The sequence below is a fragment of the Desmodus rotundus genome, chromosome 1 (genome assembly GCF_022682495.2).
Source record: "Desmodus rotundus isolate HL8 chromosome 1, HLdesRot8A.1, whole genome shotgun sequence".
NCBI classification, from domain to species: domain Eukaryota; kingdom Metazoa; phylum Chordata; class Mammalia; order Chiroptera; family Phyllostomidae; genus Desmodus; species Desmodus rotundus.
Genome location: NC_071387.1, coordinates 187,001,337 through 187,021,812, shown reverse-complemented (window position 1 = coordinate 187,021,812; position 20,476 = coordinate 187,001,337). Strand labels below are relative to the sequence as shown.

The 20,476-nt window shown below is 42.2% G+C and overlaps 1 protein-coding gene across 1 annotated transcript in view; it reads left to right on the top strand.

Moving 5' to 3' along the window:
* The first annotated feature begins 18,509 nt into the window (after window positions 1–18,509).
* DNAH5 (dynein axonemal heavy chain 5) overlaps window positions 18,510–20,476 on the top strand; it is a 235,227-nt gene continuing 233,260 nt past the window's right edge. The window contains exon 1 of the mRNA XM_053913932.1: window positions 18,510–18,636. Coding sequence (XP_053769907.1) covers window positions 18,625–18,636 — 12 coding nt within the window. The 5' untranslated portion in view covers window positions 18,510–18,624. The remainder of the gene's footprint in view (window positions 18,637–20,476) is intronic.

Here is a 20,476-nt window from a genome sequence, read left to right as displayed (position 1 = left end):
ATGATGAGTGACATGTCAACAGTATCATCATCATCAGAGTGAGCTCCTAATTGCTTTGTGTTCTACATGGTCAGAAGTGATTGCCCATTTCTCAGCCCACTGCTTATTTTTATGGTATTGGAGATACTGTAGAATGAGGAGTAGAGGAAAGAAACATTTTAAAGGGTGGGAACAGACAACCAGCTACATCCACAATAATTTATGTGGTCTAACCATATGTTCATAATTTACTATTATAATGTAATAAAACCCAGCCAACTTGATCTGACACATCTAATGTTATACATAATCCTTGCATGGTAATTAGGTATAGAAAGTGAAATTTCAGATAAATAACTATAATCAGTATCACTTGAATGTCACCAAAGCAAATTTGTAATCTATTCTTTTTGTTATTTTTTCTAGTATTCATAATTAGTGACCATGCTAACAGTTTTTCCTGATAACCTGTACAGTTTACTTCTATTCATTCATTCACTTCCTCATTCATTCATGACTCACTCATTCATTCATCAGATATTTATTGGGTGTCCACTGTATGCCAGGTGTAGTGCTAGGTCCTGTAGATATAGCTGGTAATGTGGAGACAGACAAGACAAAGGGGATTACTTCAATACAGTGTTAGCTCTCCTGCAGTAGGATACTTCAGCATTGTAAGAGCATACAAAGGGTATATCACCTAGTTTTGTACTCCCAGTTAGGGCTCTCTGGAGGAGAAGATGAGCCCTAAAAAGTTTAGCCAAGGGATTTCAGGAGGGAGAGAATTGCAAAAGGAACACAAAACTGAGCTTAGAGATCAAGTGGGTGTGGCCAGGGAGAAGTTGGGAGGGGCCAGATCAGGACCCGCCCTACTGGCCAAGTTACATGGTATGATCCTAGGAATGGAAATATTTAGAAGGTAGTCTTGGTAGACTTGGTGACTTGCTGCATGTGAGGCCGAGGGAGAAGGGAAACCAAAAAGGACACCCTCAGTTTTGGGTGGTGGAAGAGGTATCTCTTCTAAGACAGGAGGAGGAACAGCTTTGAAGGGAAGACATTTATCATGAATGTACTGAGTACGTTTGCATCTTTTTAGACCCTGTCCAAGAGGAACTGCCCTGCTGGCAGTTAATCCATGGATCTAAAGTTGCATGTCCAGATGCTAGCCACCAGTCACTTGTTGCTATTTAAATTTAAATCAGTTAAAAGGAAATAGAATTTTAAATGCAGTTCTTCAGTCAGATCAGGCACATTCAAGTGCTCAGCGGTCACAGAGAGCTGGTGGACACAGTACCGTACAGGGCAGATAGAGGGCATTTCCATCATCTCTGTATTCAGGCTGAAATAACAAATTACCGTAAAGTGGGTGGCTTAAAGCACCAGAAATTGCTTTTCTCACAGTTCTGGATGCTTGAAGTCTGAAATCACGGTGTCAGCAGGGCTGTGCTCCCTCTAGAAGCTCCAATTAAGAATCTGTTCCATGACTGTCTCGCAGCTTCTGGTGCTGCCAGCTGCCTGTGGCGTGCCTTCCCTGTACACGTGTCATTCGGTTCTCTGCTTCTGTCTTCATACACTGTCTTCCCTGTGTGTATACCTCCAAATCTTTCTCTCCTTCTAAAAATACCAGTCATTGGATTTAGGGGCCCACCCTAATCCAATATGACCTCTTGTCTTGGCTTGATGGCAAATGCAAATACCCTATTTCCAAATAGGGTCATAGTCACAGATATCAAGGATTAGGACTTGAATGTATCCTTTTGGGGAAAACAATTCAACCCATAACAGCTGCGATAATTATGTTGGGCAGCTCCTCTCTACAGTCTAGAGGACAAAGGAGGGAAACTCAAACCATGGGAATAGATGGGACCGTGCAAGGAGTAGATGGAGAAAGAGAAGGGAAGCATCTACTCACATTTATAGGATGGGCAGTGGAAGAGAAGTTCCCAAGGGGCCTGAGAAGGAGAAGGCCAGAGAGGTAGGTGTGCAGTAGGACACTATTAACTATTGTTGATATTAACATGCATTAGCCATTACTACACATTAGTCATGTACATAATATGAGGCACATTCATGTTATGCATGTTAGTGCACAATGATAATATGAGCAAACACTTATACAGGGGGGTATTACGTGCCAGGCATGGTCTTAAGTGTTTTACCCAGGTAACTAGAATTAATGAAAGTTTTATAATTGGATATAATTTTATTACCCCCATTTTGCAGATGATGAAACTGAGGCACAGAGAGGTTAGCACTTGCCTGAGGCTGAAAGCTGGTTGGTGTCAGGACTTGAGTCCCTGACCACACATTGGCCTGCTTATCCTTTAAGGGGTGGAGGGCTGATCCTCTATGGTGTTCAGGACTCTTCCCTGAGAGAGACCAGAAGGAGAAGTGGTGGCTTGAGCCAGAGCAGAGAAAGGGATTTTGAGCCGAACAAAGGGATGCTGACGGAGGCCGCAGCTCACAGTGTCTGCTTTTACTGAAAGTGAAATCCACTTTGGAGAGAGAAGCGAGTAGGGATGGCGGTGGGGAGCTGAGAGTTGTGGTGAAGGCTGGTGGTAGCTGCAGAGAGGAATGGAAAGGAAATCATGTACTGATTAGGACAATGATTGTCAAGAAGCATTCAGAACCCAGCTGTGAGATGGAACACATGAATCTGTAGTGCAGCCACTCAGCTCACTTAAAATTTTTTGCTATCAGCATTTAGTTACAACGCAGAATATGTTGTCTTGACCTCAACTCTTCAGTCTATGAATTACTGCCCTATTAAGTCCTCTAACTTACACTCTCTTTCCCCTTCCTTCTAAGAAGTTTCTGTCTAGTTCTCTGCTTCCACCCTAAAGACTTGAGGCAAAATTTAGGATGTGGATTCCCTACTTAGGACCTCACCACGTGGGGAGCTCTGGGCAAACATGGAGGCTCTGGAGAACCAAGAGCCCAGAAAGAATGGCATTAAGAAGCACAGAGGGTGAGGGGAAGGAGAAAAAGGAAGCCTGTATTAAACCCAATTGTGTCCTTTATCCCAAGCACTGGAAGGCAACCCAAGCAATTACTATCCAGGGTCAGGCTCTGTGTTAGTGTCTTTCCAGGAACATCTGAAAGGAGACCACAAAACAGATTTCAAGGCAGATTAAACCAAGTTGCTCTTCTTGCCCAAAGGAGAGGACTAATACAAGCTTCAACATGGCGTAGAATGCAGAACCTAAAAGGACAGATTGGAGTACTGTGGCCACCGGGGGTCCAGGATGTGCCTACAAAGAAACAAACTGTTTTGTAGGAAATTTTCCATAGATCTTTTTTGGGGTTAATATTGTTTTAGACATGCTGCTGATTAAGTCCCGGAGGATAAGTAAAGTTTGAGCAGAGGATGAGAAATTTCTGCGAATAATAGAGGCTCTACAACCAGCCAGTGACATCTGAGAACCGACCAGACGTAGAGAAGAGAGCTAGAAGATGCACAGAGACATTCGCTAGAAGCAACGTGAATCAGGACGGTGAAAAATCTGGCTGGGTCGGCACGGAAAACATTTTCCTACCCTCACATTGTTCCTGGTGGGGAAGACAGAAATTTCAGAAATTACCAGCTCTAAGTTCATTCCCTCCTACTCTGTATCATTATCTTTCAGGGTGTATAATTATGCTTAAGTCAACTCCATTGTAAACTACATTTGGTTTTCATCCATGGCGCGAATTCACTCATTCTTGCCAAGTCCGTAGCATTATTATGGATGACTTTCTGAACTGAGTGGCTCCCTCCTATCTATCAAATTCAAGTTTCTAATTCCCAGAATGGTCAAAACAAGGATGTTTGTTGCCTTTACAAATGCTGCCAGTATGAGGTAGATTTCATTATGTTAGTATTTATATTCAAGAATGTAATTTGATCTTAAGTCACATGAAACAATTCCTCCTGGTTTTTTTTTTTTTTACATCTTTATTGATAGTTCTATTTCACATACCATGAAGTCCACCCATTTAAATATTCAGTTCAATGGTTTTTAGTATATTCATGGAGTTGTGTAGCTGTCATTGCAATCTAATTTTAGAATATTTTCAACACTCCAGAAACACACCTCTTCCCATTAAGAGTCATTCTCTGTTCCCTCTCTCTTCCTCCTCAGCGCTAGGTAATCACTAATCCGCTTTCTTTCTCTGTGGATTTGACTGTTCTGGCTGTTTCACATAAATGGACTCATATAACTTTTTGTCTTTTGTGATTGGCTTCTTGCACTTAGCATTATGTTTTCAAGGTTCATCCATATTTTAGTATGTATCAGTACTGCATTCCTCTTTAATGCCAGATAACATTCCATTGTGTAGATACAACACTTTGTTTTTCTATTCACCATTTGGATAGATAACGTGGCATTTCCATGCAGTGGAATATTATTCAGCAACTGAGGTTATTTTCACACTTGTCTATTATGAATAATGCTGCTGTGAACATTTGTGTTCACATTTTTATTTGAGTACATATTTTTATTCTCTTGTGTCCCTACTTAAGAGTAGAATAGCTGGGCCACATGCTAGGTCTATGTTTAGCATTTTGAGGCCTACCAGATCATTACCCAAAGAAGCTGCAGTACTTTACATTCCCACCAACAATGAATGGGGGTTCTAATTTCTCCCCATTCTTACCAACACTTATTATTTTTTAAAAATTTTAGCCATCCTAGTGTAAAGTGTTACCTTATTGTAGTTTTGATTTGCATTTCATTAATGAATAATAATGCTGAACATCTTTTCATGTGTTCTGTCTCTTTCTCTTCCCTCCTCTTACACATAGTTCTCTATGATGTTACAACCTTGTCAAAGAGACAAAAAAGTGGCCAAAGGAGACTCCCAGATAGTAAAGTAATTGGAGGTTCAGAAACAGTGGGGAAACACACAGGAACAAAAGGGCTGAAGAAGAATGATGGGCCTAGAGGATTGGGGAGGAGATGGATAGACAGAATGAAATAGTTTCTCTCCTTTTATTTCAAACGCAGTGACTTCTGTTTGCCTCTAGATGATACTGGGAACCAAAATCTCAGTGCTGGAGTCATTGCAAAAGAATTTAAGGTGAGAGATTACTCCAGTGAATGAACTTAAAATGGGAGGAACAGCATTCCATGTGCTCATAAAACAGAAAGATTGACTACTTTGCTCATGAGTTTTACTCATTCATTCCATAATTACTCAATGTTGTGTGTTCTCAGGTCACTTTAAGAAGAAATTGGGTTAGGAAAAATCAGACTCATAGATTCAGTTACATACACAGTGTGCTGCCCACCCATCTACCCTGACACAGCTCCCACCCAACAGATACACATGTTCCAACATCTTTAGCTAAAGTACGTACATGGGGTCATAACTAACTGATCATCTGATAATGTTCTCATGACTTTTCTTGATCTGTATGCCTTGCACATATGTATTTTATTATTTAAGAGGTTCGCTATATTCTATTTATTGGTTGACTGTTGGGTTTTTGAGAGTAGGGGCCATGTTTGTCTTGCTTGCCTTGTAAACCCTTGCCTACACATTTTAGTTCCTGATGTGTATGTAATAGGTGTACAAAAAAGATTCTGGAGCCAGGGACTCAGGGACATTATTTTGTTTAGAAGTTAAGATAGAATTATCGTGTGTGTGTGTGTGTGTGTGTGTGTGTGTGTGAAAAGCACCTCCTAGGAAACCGAAAATAGAAGAAAGAATTTGGACAGTAATTTTTTTTCAACTTACTTTCATAGGCTCACAAACATACATGCAAACCACTGCATAGTCCCAAAGTTCTCCTGGGTAGATATATAAAGGCCCAGGTCCTGAAGTGCCTGAATGAGTTAGGGAGGATCTTTGCCTTATCAGGGCAGGGACTGCACAAAACCAGGTAAGGCACTCACTGGGGTGAACAGAAAGCCTGGCGTCTAGAACAAGAGTGAAGACAGCAGGGTGAGGCTAATTGTTGGTCTGAGACTCCTTATAGTTCTCCTAGTGATTTCAAGGTCTGGAATTTACAGATGGGCTATCTTCATAGGATTGGGAGTGTAACGGACAAGATGTAGAAAGGAGGTGGAATGTCCAGAAAGAAGAAAAGGTAACTGGGCAACCCAACTGCAAAGGACCAGTCACGACTTTAACAGTTGAGCGATTATTATCATATTACCGGATCTGAATATGGAAGGCACTGTTGATTCTGATTCCCGTTTTGATGTGTGGGTTTTTTCTCCCACACTAAGCAATTCTCTGACACCACCTTGGTGTCCTATAATTCAAATCAATTCTGACACTACCTGGAGGTAGCATGGAGATCCCACGGGTTAAGGGCTCAGTCCCACAAAACTGCTCTCCCCCAGCATGCCCGTCCTTAGATGCCAGTAGGAAGTTCAGGTTGTCACCTGTGTTTGACACATCAGCTATAGATGGGGGTTCCTATGACCCTTCCTTGGGGTTGATTATTTTGCTAAAATAGCTCACAGAAGTCAGAGAAACATTTTACTAGATTACTAGTTTATTATAAAAACATGTAACTCAGGGGCAGCCAGATGGAAGAGATATATAGGGCGTGATGGGGAAAGGGCAAGGAGCTCTCATGCCCTCTGCGGGAGTGCCACTCTCCCCAAATCTCCATGTGCTCACAAACCTTTTGGTTTTTATCAAAGCTACATTAATCGGTATGGTTGATTAAGTCATTGGCCACTGGCAACTGAATTTTATCTCCAACCCCTCTGGCCTCCCTGAAGGTCATGGGTTGGGACTGAAAATCCCAACCCTCTAATCACATGGTTGGTGCTCCTGGCAACCAGCCTCCATCCTTAGCTGGTTTCCCTTGTCACCTCATTAACATAACAAAAGACACCTATATTGTTCTCAACACAGGAAATTCCAAGAATTTTAACAATGAGGTCCAAATACATATATTTTGTATAAACCACACTATCATAAAGGATCTTGGAAAAACCTCTAGAATGAGTGGGGAGATACTATTGGATTTCTCACACCCTGGACTATTAAACTCTGTCAAAAGGAGGAAAGCTGAGAAGGTGAATCTTTCACAAAATGGATTGATGTATTATTGAACTGTAAGGTCATCAACATTAACTTTTTGTTGCAGAATAATGAAAACAACAACATAGTGAATGCTAATTTAAGTGGGATTTGATGATTGTACTTGGGCTCAGCGTTCATATGTGATCTTCCATCCACACAGTTGCACTTGAACAACCGTCTGAGCTTCTCGGAATTTCAAATCACTTGGGATTAAAATATGCCCACTCGAAGCAGCTTGAGCATTAACACTCTTCATTACATCCCCTTTCGTGGCACAGCCTCTTAAGCAAGTTAAAATAATGTTGTAGTAAACGGAGAATACTGTGGAAGGTACATATTCTAGTACCTTTTGCCCATGGAATTTGGGAAATAGGTCTTGTCACATTTTAAGGGACATGTGCCTTTTGGTGTTAATGCAGGTGTTACTGGTGGACATGGAAACATGTTTCTTAGAACTAAAATCGCTTTAAAAACCCATTTAGTGAAAACTTGTTTTAAAGAGAGTGATAGAGTCACTGTATTTCTATCACGAATCTGAGCATTGAGGATTGTTTATTTACCTTGAACCAGGGCTATACCTTTCCTGGGATTTTGACTCTCAGTATTTATGATTCATGTAATACACAACCACTTTTGCAATTAGAGGAAAATGAACGAACATTTTGAAAAAGTGGAAACTAAAAAGAGCATTGTATGCTTACTCTCTGCAATAAATTTTCCCAAATGCTGGCTTCATTCAATAAATGGTTGTTCTGAAAAATTTTAAAGGGGGTTATATGTATTTATGACTCTAAAGAATAGAAAGGAAAAAGTAGAATAAATGAAAAATAAAAAGGAAAATGTTTAGCTACCCTCCTTTAAACGCCACCAAGGAAAGATGTCGTTGAGGCGAAACTAGAGTGGAGCTGAGCATATGAATTAGTGTCCACCTATTCTGTTTCTGCTTTCAGCTGCTTAAACTGGAAACATCACCTGCATTATTAAGCCTCCTAGAAGCACAAACAAGGTCTTGGTTGCTTGAATTTAACCTTCTCAAATCTGCCCTAAAGGTAAGGTAGGAGTTAACAAGAGGGAAGAATTCTATTGTACTTTTTCATGGTTTGGTTACTTACAGAATTTCTTAGAACATTTACTCATTTAAGTTGCTGCTGAGATAGCTTTTTAGGTAGTGGTCAAGGGCTCCTGGGTGATCAAAAGAACAAGCTGTGACAGCCTTGGGTGTTTTGGGATAGTTTCTCCCTGAGCCTCCTCAAACTTGACCCCCTGAATTCTACATCTCAACCTAGAATTCCTTAGGACTAACTCTTAACTTTCCCTCTGTGGCTTTGTGGACATTAGCTTTTCCACACTTTTTTTTTAAAGATTTTTTTAAAATTTACATTTAGAGAGGGGAAGGGAGGGAGAAAGAGAGGGAGAGAAACATCAATGTGTGGTTGCCTCTCATGCACCCCCCTACTGGGGACCTGGCCTGCAACCCAGGCATGTGCCCTGACTCAGAATTGAACTGGTGACCCTTTGATTCTCAGACTGGCCCTCAATCCACTGAGCTACACCAGCCAGGGCGCTTTTCCACACTTTTGAGTTCTGCTTCTCCTTGATTCGGGTGCCTGTGGACCCGCAGGTCTAGAGCACCTCGCCTGTCCTGGCCTGTCGTGGCCCGGTCAGCCAGGCACCATCCTCGCTCCTGTCGGATTACTGGGAAGAGAAAGGGCAATTCAGATAAGGAAAAACTGAGAGAGATTTCCAAATATTTACACACACTTGCATGCTCACACTCCCACATCTGTCTTTCTCACTAATTCAAACAAAAGAATGAAATTCAGCATGTAAATAAAAAAAGAAGTACATTTATTACTTTTAAATATATACTGCAATTAGGTCCAGGGTAGCAAAGCATTGCCTAGAAAAAGTCCTGAGGGAATCGTATTTGACGAATATATAAGAATGGTTTCCAATTAATGTATCAATGATTTATGAGTACATAGTTCTCTGGAGTGCTTGCAAATATTTGAAAGCCATAATTACTTACAGAAGGATTCAACAGGCTAATCTGTTCCACCTTGGATAAATTTTGTGTACAAATTCCCATACTGAACAAACCCCTTCTTGACAAATATTGAGAAGACACGCCGTAGCCCAGCCCTTTGTTCGCGTTACTACAAACATCCAGTTTTGTGCAGTCTGAATTATGTATGAGACCTTGTATGTCTAGCATCTTGAAGGGGGTCTAGTCCCATGTTTACCTAAGCACGCTGGATTAGAAGGAACTGGGCTTCCTAAAATCTCACCCTTCTTGCCCTGGTGAGCGAAACCCAAGAGGCTGAACAGTAGTTGTCTCATTTGTAGTAATGACAAGTGACCTAAGAATTGATTCATTTAAGTTTTTAAAATTACACTAAAGTAAAAAAAAACTATGTAAGTCTATATACTGTATAGCTTAAATCTCTCTCTTAATGTCTGTGTAATTAAATTACCGTTAAAGACATTTTTCTATCCAGGCTGATCTTAATTATCTTAATCTAAGAGTACTAACACAAAGAAGACCGTGGAGGCTTGATCGTCAGTCAGTCGTGCCAGGGAACAGATAAGGAGAGCAACCTAAAATTTTATATGTTTGGCCATTAAGGAGAATAGCTGTATTCCTTGAACTAAAAATGTCTTCGTTAGTTCAAGAAATTGAGTGGATTTCTCCACATGCTCTTTCCTTTGACAGTTAGGGAAAGGACAGAGATTGTGTCTTATTCATCTTTTTTTCCCAGTACTGCACCTGGCGCATGGCCAGTGCTTACAGCATGTTCGCTGATGGGTGAATGAATGAAGAAATGGATGGAATGTATGGTGTGAGACGGAGGCTGAGATACTGAGAAGAAAGTTTTCGCATCCCTGCAGTGGTCCCTCTTGGATTGTAGTGGACACTACTGGGTGTCTGCTTAGTCCATGCCCTTCTTCCCTCCACTAGGGATGAGTTCCTAGGCCCTGTTGTCTTCACTGGCCAGGGCTGACTGGACCAGGGTACGAACTAGTACCAAGATTCTCTCTCCAGGAATTTGGGTTAAGACGTGCTAGCCAGTCAGTGTCTGCTGTGAGCTTCAGCTAAGGACCTGTAGACATGGGCAACAGCCTCCTGCTGAGCCCATGGAGAGGCAAAGCTCTATAGGGGGAGCTATTCAGAGAGGAGGGCAGAGAGGAAGGGCTTGCAGGTCATCCTGGGGAAACACAGGGGAGCTTGCTGGATGCTTCTAGTCTGCCTCCAGGCTACGGCGCCTGCTTTCTGGCTCCTGAGAACTCCCTAATCCTCCTTGTCCCTCATCCTCTTTGCCTGAGCTCATTTGAATGGGTTTCTATCACTTTTCATCAAAGCAACTTGAAAAAGATGAGGCATTTTGAGATTCCCTTTCCCTTTCTGGATTGAGTTTTCAGAAAAGAGAATATAGTTTATGAAGCATGTCAGAGTTATGCAGCAAAGTCTCCTCTTTATTGGCAGGAAAAATTTTATTAGATGCCCTGTTCTGGGAATTATCCTGCATTTTGCTTTCAGGGATTCGTCCTGCAATAGAATTCTGAGGCAGAGCGTGCTCCCATTGTTATTTCTGTCAGTTGATGGCAGCCGATATACATAATGTTTTCCAAATTCAAAATGGCAACTGAGGACGCAAACTGTCGCAAACAAGCTACATACATTTTTGCAGACGTAATTTATAACTCCTCCTGGGATACACTGTAATTAGTATTCCTGAACCATTTGCTGAGAGACATTAAGGAGGTTAAGACATCCCTTGGGGAAGTTATGTGCCCACCTACCCATCCAACTGACTGCCTTTCGAAGAGTCTGAGGTTAACAGGCATTTTTATGTTGTATCATATAAAAATATAATTCAAAAAATTGAAAAGCATGATTCTTATATACACATAATACAACATCTGTCAAGATTTATTTAATTCGTTAATGAGAGATCCAGCTGGTTTAAAATGATGGAAAATGCTGAATGTCATCAATGGAAGATGACTGAATTAAAGATGCAAAGTCAGATGCAAAGCTGGTTAACAGTCCTATGTGACCATAAAACGGTAGCTTCTCACAGACAGGATTCATTTCACTTTTACTGGACAGAAATCTGCTCGTTAACCTGTAACTTCAGCATATGCACCTTAATCAATGGCAATAATTCAACAAAGCTGTGTTTCCCTGAAGAATTAAACAATCCTTGAGTGGGTCAGTTATTAAATGATCCTCCACTCAAAGGCTGAAAGGTCACACAAGCTTCATTCTTCCTTATTTCCAAGCTTTGGAAAAATCTTCTTTACAGTCCCCCCCCCCTTTTTTTCCTATAAATATCTCTAGCAGAAGGGATATTTTTGAATTGGCTGGCTCTTCTTCTGTGGAAAATTTGAAATAAAACTTTGACACATGCTCTTTGCAATTTGGCTGAGAATATGCTTTAATAATTCAATATTAAAAATTATGAGTGAGGTCATCCAAGTGCCAGAAAGCAGCTGTTTCTCTGATAAAGTATTGCATTTGGTTTTGATAATCTGAGGCCATACCTGAAGGCCTAAACTAAAATATACAATGTAAAGATCATTTAAATAACAGGGAACTATTCATACATTTATGCCATTTTTATTTTGCATTATTACTTTTCCAAACTTTAGTTATTTGTTTATTTATTTATTTTATCTTCACAGAGGACATTCCCCCCCCCCCCCCATAGCTTTTAGAGAGAGGAAGAGAGAGAGAAAAACATCGACATGAGAGAGAAACATCAATTGGTTGCCTCCTGTACGTGCCCGGACTGGGGATCATATGTTCCTGGATCAGAGACTGAACTCACAACCTAAGTATATGTCCTGACAGGGAAAAACTACAACTTTTCGATTATGGGATGATGCTCCGACAAACTGAGCCACAGTGGCCAGGCCTATTTTTTGAAACATTTAAGTAATGCATTGGTGATAAATATTAAGCTATTTGTAGAAAATATTGTTTTATTAAAAATGTAAATCCTTTTTATGATGGCTTATTATGTTATTAAAACATTGTACTTTGACAAAAAAATAAGTACTAGCATTTAAAAGTTATTGTAATTGCACACCCCAAGTTACCTGTTATATTTTACCAGTATATTGAGGTTTGTACGTTGTCTGTGGGTAACACATTCTCCATTCTTAGAAACACAGGGTGGGGCAAAAGTAGGTTTACAGTTGTGAGTATGTGAAATGCAGTTTATTCTTGCTTTATTTGTTAATTCTTGCATTATTTTCCATGTGAACAACTATCAATCTACTTTTGCCTCATTCTGTATTTTGGTAAACCATGATTCTACACATATAGAGTACAAGGGAAAAGTGTTTTCTGTTTCTTTTTTAGTACATATATTAAAAAATTACTTATTTATTTTTAGAGGGAGGGGAAAGAAAGGGAGAAAGAAAGGGAGAAAAACATCGATGCGAGAGATAAACATTGATTAGTTGCTTTTCGTATGCACCCCAACTGGGAACCAAACCCACAACCCAGGCTTGTGCCCTGACCAGGAATTGAACTGGCGACCTTTGACTCTGTGGGACAATGCCCAACCCAACTGTGCCACACCAGTCAGGGCGAGTGCTTTCATTTTTAGTTTAATCCTTTTGTGGCAATTTGATATTTTCTCAGATGGGTAAGAAAAGCATTCATCTTGTGTGTTTAGTTTTCTAGGTTACAAGATTTTATTTTTGGTGGAAAGTCTAAGTTTTATTATGAAAGTCTTTGTATTTCTAAAATTTTATAAATAATGTCATCTTGTGTTTGTTTTCTATCAAATTGCTGTTGAGTAACTGGTAACTTTTGAAAGGCCTATGAGCAAAGCCAAGCCCAGGTTTCCTGAGGAAGAACTTCTGCCTGTGGGCTGTGGCTTCAGCGCCTGCCCAGGCATTTCCAGCCTCATCTTCCTGACAGCCTGCCCTGAGGGTTTCAGACTTGCCAGCCCCCACAACTACTGAAGCCAATTCCTTGAAATGGATCTCTCTCTCTCCACAGACACACATACACACACACACACACAAGTATGTATATGTCCTATTGGTTGTGTTTCTCTAGTAGAACTCTGACTGCTAAGCCTCTGAAACTAGTCAACAAAACTAGAAACCAGCGCCCAGCTCCCTCTTCTCTATGAAAACACTCCATTGGAAGGGCTTAACTTTTTAAAATTGGCCCCCCACACCTGAGGTTCTATTTACTATGCTACTTTAAACCTCTCCTTCCTTACTTGTGTGATTCCTTTATTTCCTAGTATTCCCAAATTTAATAAAGCACCTTGCACACACAATAGCCTCCTGTTAACGTTGTGAAGGTGACTTAAAGAATGAGGCGGTACAGAATGTATGCAAAAAAAAAAAACGTGGGGGAGAAAAAGAATATATTGAAAGCTATTGGGCAGCTCAGAGTAGCTCAGCAAGTTGGACACTGAGGCTTGGGAAATGGCCAGGAGGATCTGTCAGCAGCCACCAGGCCAGGAACAGGTCAGACGTCGGCCACAAAACCAGCCTGTGTGAGGATGTTGCTGCCTCCAGGACTAACAGCAGGACTCAGCTTAGGAGGCCTTTGCTGCTGCGACTGCCTCGGAAACTCAGTGCAGGGTCACTGCTGCCACCCTCTGCCAGAATGTATTCTCTACTGTCCCATGTTCAAGTCCAAGGTGGGTGCATTTGATTGGTTACATCAGAGTCACATGCTGATGCCCTAGCAGTAAAGGGGTCTGGGAGAGTATTTGGTACTTTCTGTTTCCATTGGGGAAGGAGGGTTCTGCTTGGTGAGGAATTCTCCAAGTACAGAAAGGGGATTTAGGTGGGGGTCAGTCCAAAGGACAAAGGTCCACTACTGTGCCTCCTGGTGCCACCCCTCAGTGTAAGCCGACATGATGGTAGCAGCCTAGATGCCATGGAGCAGTCATGCTGGAGCACCTGCTGATACCAGTGGGGAAACAGGTGAGCGAGACCGGGAGGAGCAGGCAGGGCAGTCAGGTGGGTAGAGGGCACCTGAACATGGTGCCCTTAGGCCTTGTGGAACATGCAGGACCGGAGGGAAAAAGGGCATCTGCCCAGAGTGGCTTAAAGGAGCTTCTCTGAATGATGCCTGTGGAACGGAGCCGTGCCCGCAGCCCTCCCCATTACCACCGACAAAAGCATCCCAAGGCTGGCTGGCTGCCAGGCGTCTATTCAACGTCCAGCAGGACTGACACCCACCTGTGCCTGGAGGCTTTGTTCAGTTCATCGTACCTTCATGGGGCAGATATCCCTGTACAGCATCCGAGGGCACTGGTAAGCCCTCTTATCCTCTTCCTCCAAAACAGAGAGTGGGGCTCTGGGCACCTGGGGCGATGGTGGCAGTCCTGGAGCAGAAGAGGGGCCTCCCGCCCAGCACCTGCCCTTGGGTGGATCTGAACAAAACCAACTGAGATTCTATTCATGGATTGTTTGATCCCTGCCACCCCTCCTCCCTTCAGGTTGGGATGGTTTTGAGTTACCTCTGCTTCGTGGCTGTCCAATTTATAATTCCAGTGTTTGTATAAAATGAAGTTGACCTATAAAAATCCGAATGGCTGGTAGTTTCCATAGTATTTAACAATGTCTTCAGTTGTAAGGAACAGAAAGCACAATCTACAAAGCTTTACACGGATAGGGGTTAATTTTCCATGTAACAAATGGGTCTGGAGTGGCAGTTGCTATTGCTGGTTCAGAGACTCAAAGACATTAAAGCTATCATTTTTGTAATTCAAAGGGCTTTTCCCTCATGGTCATTTCAATGAACCAAATATTTGTGTTCCCCCCAAACTCTTATGTTGAAACCTTAATCTCAGTGTGATGGTGTTAGGAGGTGGGAGCTTTGGGAGGTAGTTAGGTCATGAGGGTGGAGTCCCCATAAATGGGATTAGTGCCCTTATAAGAAGAGGCCAAAAAGCTCAGTGGGTCTCTTTCCTCTATGAAGATGTAAGGGGAAGTTGGCAGTCTGTAATGTGGAAGACAGCCCTCACCAGAGAGAGATTATGCTGGTACTTGATCTTGGACTTCCAGCCTCTAGAATTGTGAGAAAAAGTCTGTTATTTGTAAACATGTAGCTTATGGTGCTTTGTTATAACAGCCTGAATGTACTAAGACAGTCATAACGTGGCTGCATTTTATAAGGTTTCCAGGGCTGCAACAACTCCAGGCATCACGGCCTCATTCCAGAAAGTATGAAGGGGAGAGCTGAGTCTATCTTTTATGAGGAAAGTAAATGCATTCCCCGGAGCCCCTGCAGACTGCCATTTGTGGTCCATGAGCCACAGCCTTGTCATATAACTTCAAGGGAGTCTGGGAAGTATTTACCATTTCCTGCATATATATATGAGAAGCAGGCATAGAAGAATGAAATTGAAATGTGGGTGGGTCAGCCAACAACAGAGACTTCTTCCATTGCCAAGTTTTATAATTTGAATTAATATTGATTTGTGAACTGATCATTCTTTCGCTGTCTATTGATGCTTGCTAGCCCACGATTTATGACAGGCAACAAAAGTCATGCCCCCCTCAACTTATGGAAGTAAAACAGTTAATAAAATTTTATTGAGCTATCTGTGATATACATTTTGGGGGGTAAAATTAGAAAAGCATTGTGATTTTGAAAATCAGACCTGGAAAATGAAATATGTGATTTTTAAGTCTTAAAATATATTACACAACACAGTGCGAGAAAAGAAAAGGCTTCATTTCTAGTCCTGTCTCTGTCCGTAAATAGTGGCCTCTTGAGAGTTGGTCTTTCTTTCCTTTTCCATAAAATGATAACCTTTTCTATAAAATGAAATCACAGCCTTCACTGGTCATTATGAGATCTGAAATCTTATGATTCTATGTAATTAGTCTTGATGTCTTTGACTGATTATGGGTGGACAATAAATAAATCACCACATGTTCATTCATTTGGTCTTCTTAAATTCAAGAGCTATTTTTTGAGTACCTACTTTATGCAGGGCAACCAAACCACCAAAGATGAATTGCTTGTTAAAAGAGCAATTTTAAGTGGGGGTTTTAGTTTGAGGTTTACTTTACATTTTTTTTTAGGAAAAGAAAGAAATTGCATACTTTTCCCAGAGAAGTTAGCCCAATTCCTTCAATGGTGGGCTTATTTCCAGCCACGGTCAGAGCAGGCAGGATCTAAGGAACAATGTGTAGGCACCTCCAGCTCAAGCATCTTCCCAGCCAACCTCTTAATCTCACTCAAGTTTCCTATCATGGAGCTGATTCCATCTTCAGAAAGTCAAGTTTAAGAGTACGGCTGTGGGTGGGGCTGGAGAGCTGATTGAGAAAGCTATCTGCCCAACACCTACTAACTGCTGGAATTCCTCTAGACTATTAGTCAAGAAGCTGGAAGCGGGGCCTTTGAGAGTGATGCCTAAGGTTAGGAAGTTGTGGACTAGGGTGGCTAAGGAAGGAACCCAGGCCTGACCTGAGGAAGACTGCTCTAGCTTGGGGATGCTGAACAGCAGCCAGCCCTCTGGGAATAAAGAAGAATGTTTTAGCAGGAAGAGAAGACCAAAGACAAAAACGTCCAGTTCAGAATTTTGCCTAAGATGATGGAGGCTAGGGAACTATAGGGGACTGTACTGATGGTATTAGCCCTGGCCTTCTTCCTGAAAGCAGCCATCTCTGGGTTAGTGGGCCATCATCTCTGCAGGTGCCCCTTCCTCTTCCCACCCCCTTGTCTTTGGTGCCTCTGTCATCTCAATACAGTCTACGGCTTAGTCGCCAGGTAGAGACAAAATGCTGGGGTCACAAGCTATTTCTACTCTTCTGGTTACAGAGCCTTGGGCAAGCCACTTCATCTCTCTCTGTGTTTATGTAATGTGTTTACGTACCAATGTAACTTGGTAATATGGGGGGCAATGCCAAGTTTAGAGGGTGTTTTAAGATAAAATGAACTAATGCACAACAATCACCTAGAGAAGTGCTAGCTCTCATTTCCATTTCTCTTAGCCACTATGGACACCCTTTCTCTCTGGGGCTTATCATCCCTGGCCAAGGCAAGTTGTTACCTCTGTTAAAGTAACTCTTTTGTGAGGACCTGGCTCTAAACTCTTCTACAGTGAATATCCGGTGTACCGTTAGCTCTGACAATATGCTAACACGAGAGGCAGGATGCTGCTGCTGTGCAGTCCCTGAGAGACAGGGACACATAGACCTCAGCTGTCCTGAGTCCCCGGGCAGCATTCTCTTTGGGCTAACACGCAGGGCATCACATGGCAAAGATGCCCGGGGTAGGCAGTTACACAAAATGCCTACAAAGTTCGATAGTTAAAATGTCATTTCTTTCTGCTCAGGTTTGCTGTGACCCTAAAATGGCTCTAAAATGTTTATTAGTTAATATTTAAAAAGATAGAACAGAAAGTCATTTCCGATTTTCTTAGTTTCTGAAGAGTGTTTAGAGTTTATACTGACTAAGGATGTTTTTCCTTGTAAGAATCTGAAAACTGTTCAAGAGTTAATACGCTATTTAATAGCCCTATGAGCCCCATGGAAATCTGGGGCTGGTTTTCCTAGAGCCGGTGATCCAGCAGACCCGCACTGCTCCATGGCGCAGTCACCAGCCACACTGGCTAATGAGCATTTGAAATGTGGCCAGTCCGAATTGAAATGGGCTGTTTGTGTTAAAAACATACAAGATTTTGAAGACCAAGTATGATCAAACAAAGTAAACTGTCTCATGAATAATTTTAACATTGATAATGTTGAAATAATATTTTGGATGTATTATTGGGTTATTTATTTATTGGGTTAAATAAAACATTATTAAAATTAATTTCACCTGTTTCTTTTTACTTTTAAAAATGTGGCCCCTAAAAAACACAGTTACGTATGCGACATACACTGTATTTCCAATGGAGAGTCCCAGAGAGAGGAGAGCCCGTGGACATGAAATATGTACGCCCTCCATTGGGAAGTCTTAAGGCAGGGTTCCCGGGAACTTCACGCATGCCAATGCAGCTACTGTTCTGACAGATTAGGAAATTACCAGCAGACAGTATTTAGGAAACTACCTTTGTCACTTCCAGGTTAAAATTCAAGGTTAAACATTTCCACTGCGTTCTAAGCTGACACCTTGTCAGCAATGAGAGGAACCTAAGTAGGAGTCAAGACTGTGGGAAGATGTGTGAATTACAGTTGAAACATTCGAAATTCCATTTTATTTTAGTTATTTATTTTGAGCTAGAAAAGCCTAAAATCCCGCAAACACGCTCCACGTAAGTGGACTTGGTTGATGCTAGAAGCAACATTTTGCTGAGAACTCATAGAAACCTGATGGAAAACAGTCCAGAACCAGCGTCCGGGCTTAGGCGGAAAGTTGCGCTCTCTCGGACCAGCCCGGGGGCGCTGCGATGCTGGTGGCTGGGGCGCGCTGACCCGGGAGGCGCTGGAGCGGCGGGAGCCGGAGCGGCGCTGGTCGCCAAGGCAACCGCGCAAGCTGCAAACAGCCGCACAGGCGGGACGACGTGCGGCGCCGGCGGACACCTGGGAACCGCGTGGGCAGAGGACCCGGACGGCCACGGGGCCCAGTGCCCGCGGCCGCGACCAGCTGCGTGTCCCCGCTAGGCGCCGGAGCGCAGCGTCATGGACCGGACGGTACGGTGCGCGCTCGGTCCCCGCAGCTCCCACTCCCTGCGTGTCCCCGGGCGCTTGCGCGGCCGCCAGACTGCCCCGAGCTCCGGGCTCCGTGGGCTCCACACGGCGGTCTAGAATCTCGTCCAGGGTTCAGCTTCAGGGCGTGGGAGCGTCTGAAAACACTGCCAGGAGAGCGTAGGACCAGAGGTGCTGGTTTCTAAGTTGTGTAGGTTTTTCCCAGGCGGTGGTGGCCAGTGAAGTCCCCCAGCACCCACAAAAAATGCTGAAGAGTTAGGGTCAGGGACCACCTCGCCCCTTTCCCTTCACCTTAACTGTTATTTCTCTCCTCTGGCTGCGGAAAGGCCTCTGGCGGTCAGCGACGTGGACCCTAGCGACCTATTGTCCCATAGCGAGCATCAGAGAGATGGGGGGGCGGGGGCGCAGGATGCTTTGGTGCCAAGTTTGTTGGCTGTGTCTAGTTCTCGTTAGCACTTGGGTTTGGGTAAAAGCAAATGTTTAGTTTCCTTGGAGAGAGGGAGAAGGATGGTGCGTAGACAAAGCCTCGTAGGTTTAGTTTCCTTGTGTGTTTTACATTTGCCTCCATAAACAGCAGGCGAGGAACGACTGGAAGCTACTCAGAGCATTGCAATCAGCTTTCACTTCATTTGATTTTGTTCTCGCTTCTTCTCTTTTTAAAAATGAATATTGTGGAGTGAGAACATGTTCAGGCATTTGTTTTAGCTTTTACCTTCAAGGGACATATATTTATATTTATATTGGCTACACTATCTATAGCTGTGTAACTGTAGCTATACTGGTTACGGTAATCAATAAAATACTCACCTTGTCATGGTGTAATAAATTTATGTTTGTATTTCTTTAAGAGCAATGTGTATAGTTTATGTGAGTAATACTTCAACGTTCTCCTCCTCTGTAGATATTTATCTTGCTCAAAACTTACTGTTTTATTCTTGTGAACATCTTGTTGTAGTCGACACATTAATGTTCTTATTTTTGTATAATGGATGTCATAAGTACTTGGAATTTCCAACACATCTTTTGTGTTGCATTAAGACAATTCTCATTGGTTCTTTTTAGCCTTTTTAGTGACTTCTCCCCATTTTATGTCAACAATAATAGTGACCTTGAGATGACAGTGGAATTGCTACTTCGAATACCAGTAAACCAGTGACGATTGTGTGTCTTAATTTAAAATCCACGTATTATGTGATTCACAGGAATTAATCACGTTTCCCACTGTAAGGGTATAAAACATGGCTAATAGCTTTGTACCCTGTTCTTATGTTTGATTAATTATGCTTGCTTGAAGATTTTAATGCTGTGCTTTTTCCTTTACTTTTCCCTTGGTCGGTTCAGGTTGAAGTTAAAGAATTTAAAATGATCAAATGTCTCTTGTTTAACTATAGTAGTAATGTAGGACATTTAATTGATATGTCTCTTTTTACCTACCGAATTTGCAAAAAAAGAAAGTTACTGAAGACTATTTAATAACACCCTGACTGGTGTGGCTCAGTGGGTTGAGTGTCGTCCTGCAAACTGAAAGGTTGCCAGTTCGATTCCAGGTCAGGGTACATGCCTGGGTTGTGGACCAGGTCAGCGGCTGGGGCAACTGATCAATGTTTCTCTCACACATGGATGTTTCTCTCCCTCTCTTTCCCCCTTCCTTCTCCCTCTCTAAAAATAAATAAATAAAATATTTTTAAAAAGACTAATGGGAAAATATTCACAATTAATACGTGAAAATAGTAAGCCACTAAAACAGTATTGTTCCAATTCTATAAATGCAGAAAAGGTATGTAAATATGTATAGAAAGCAGAATAAATAAAAGGACATATACCA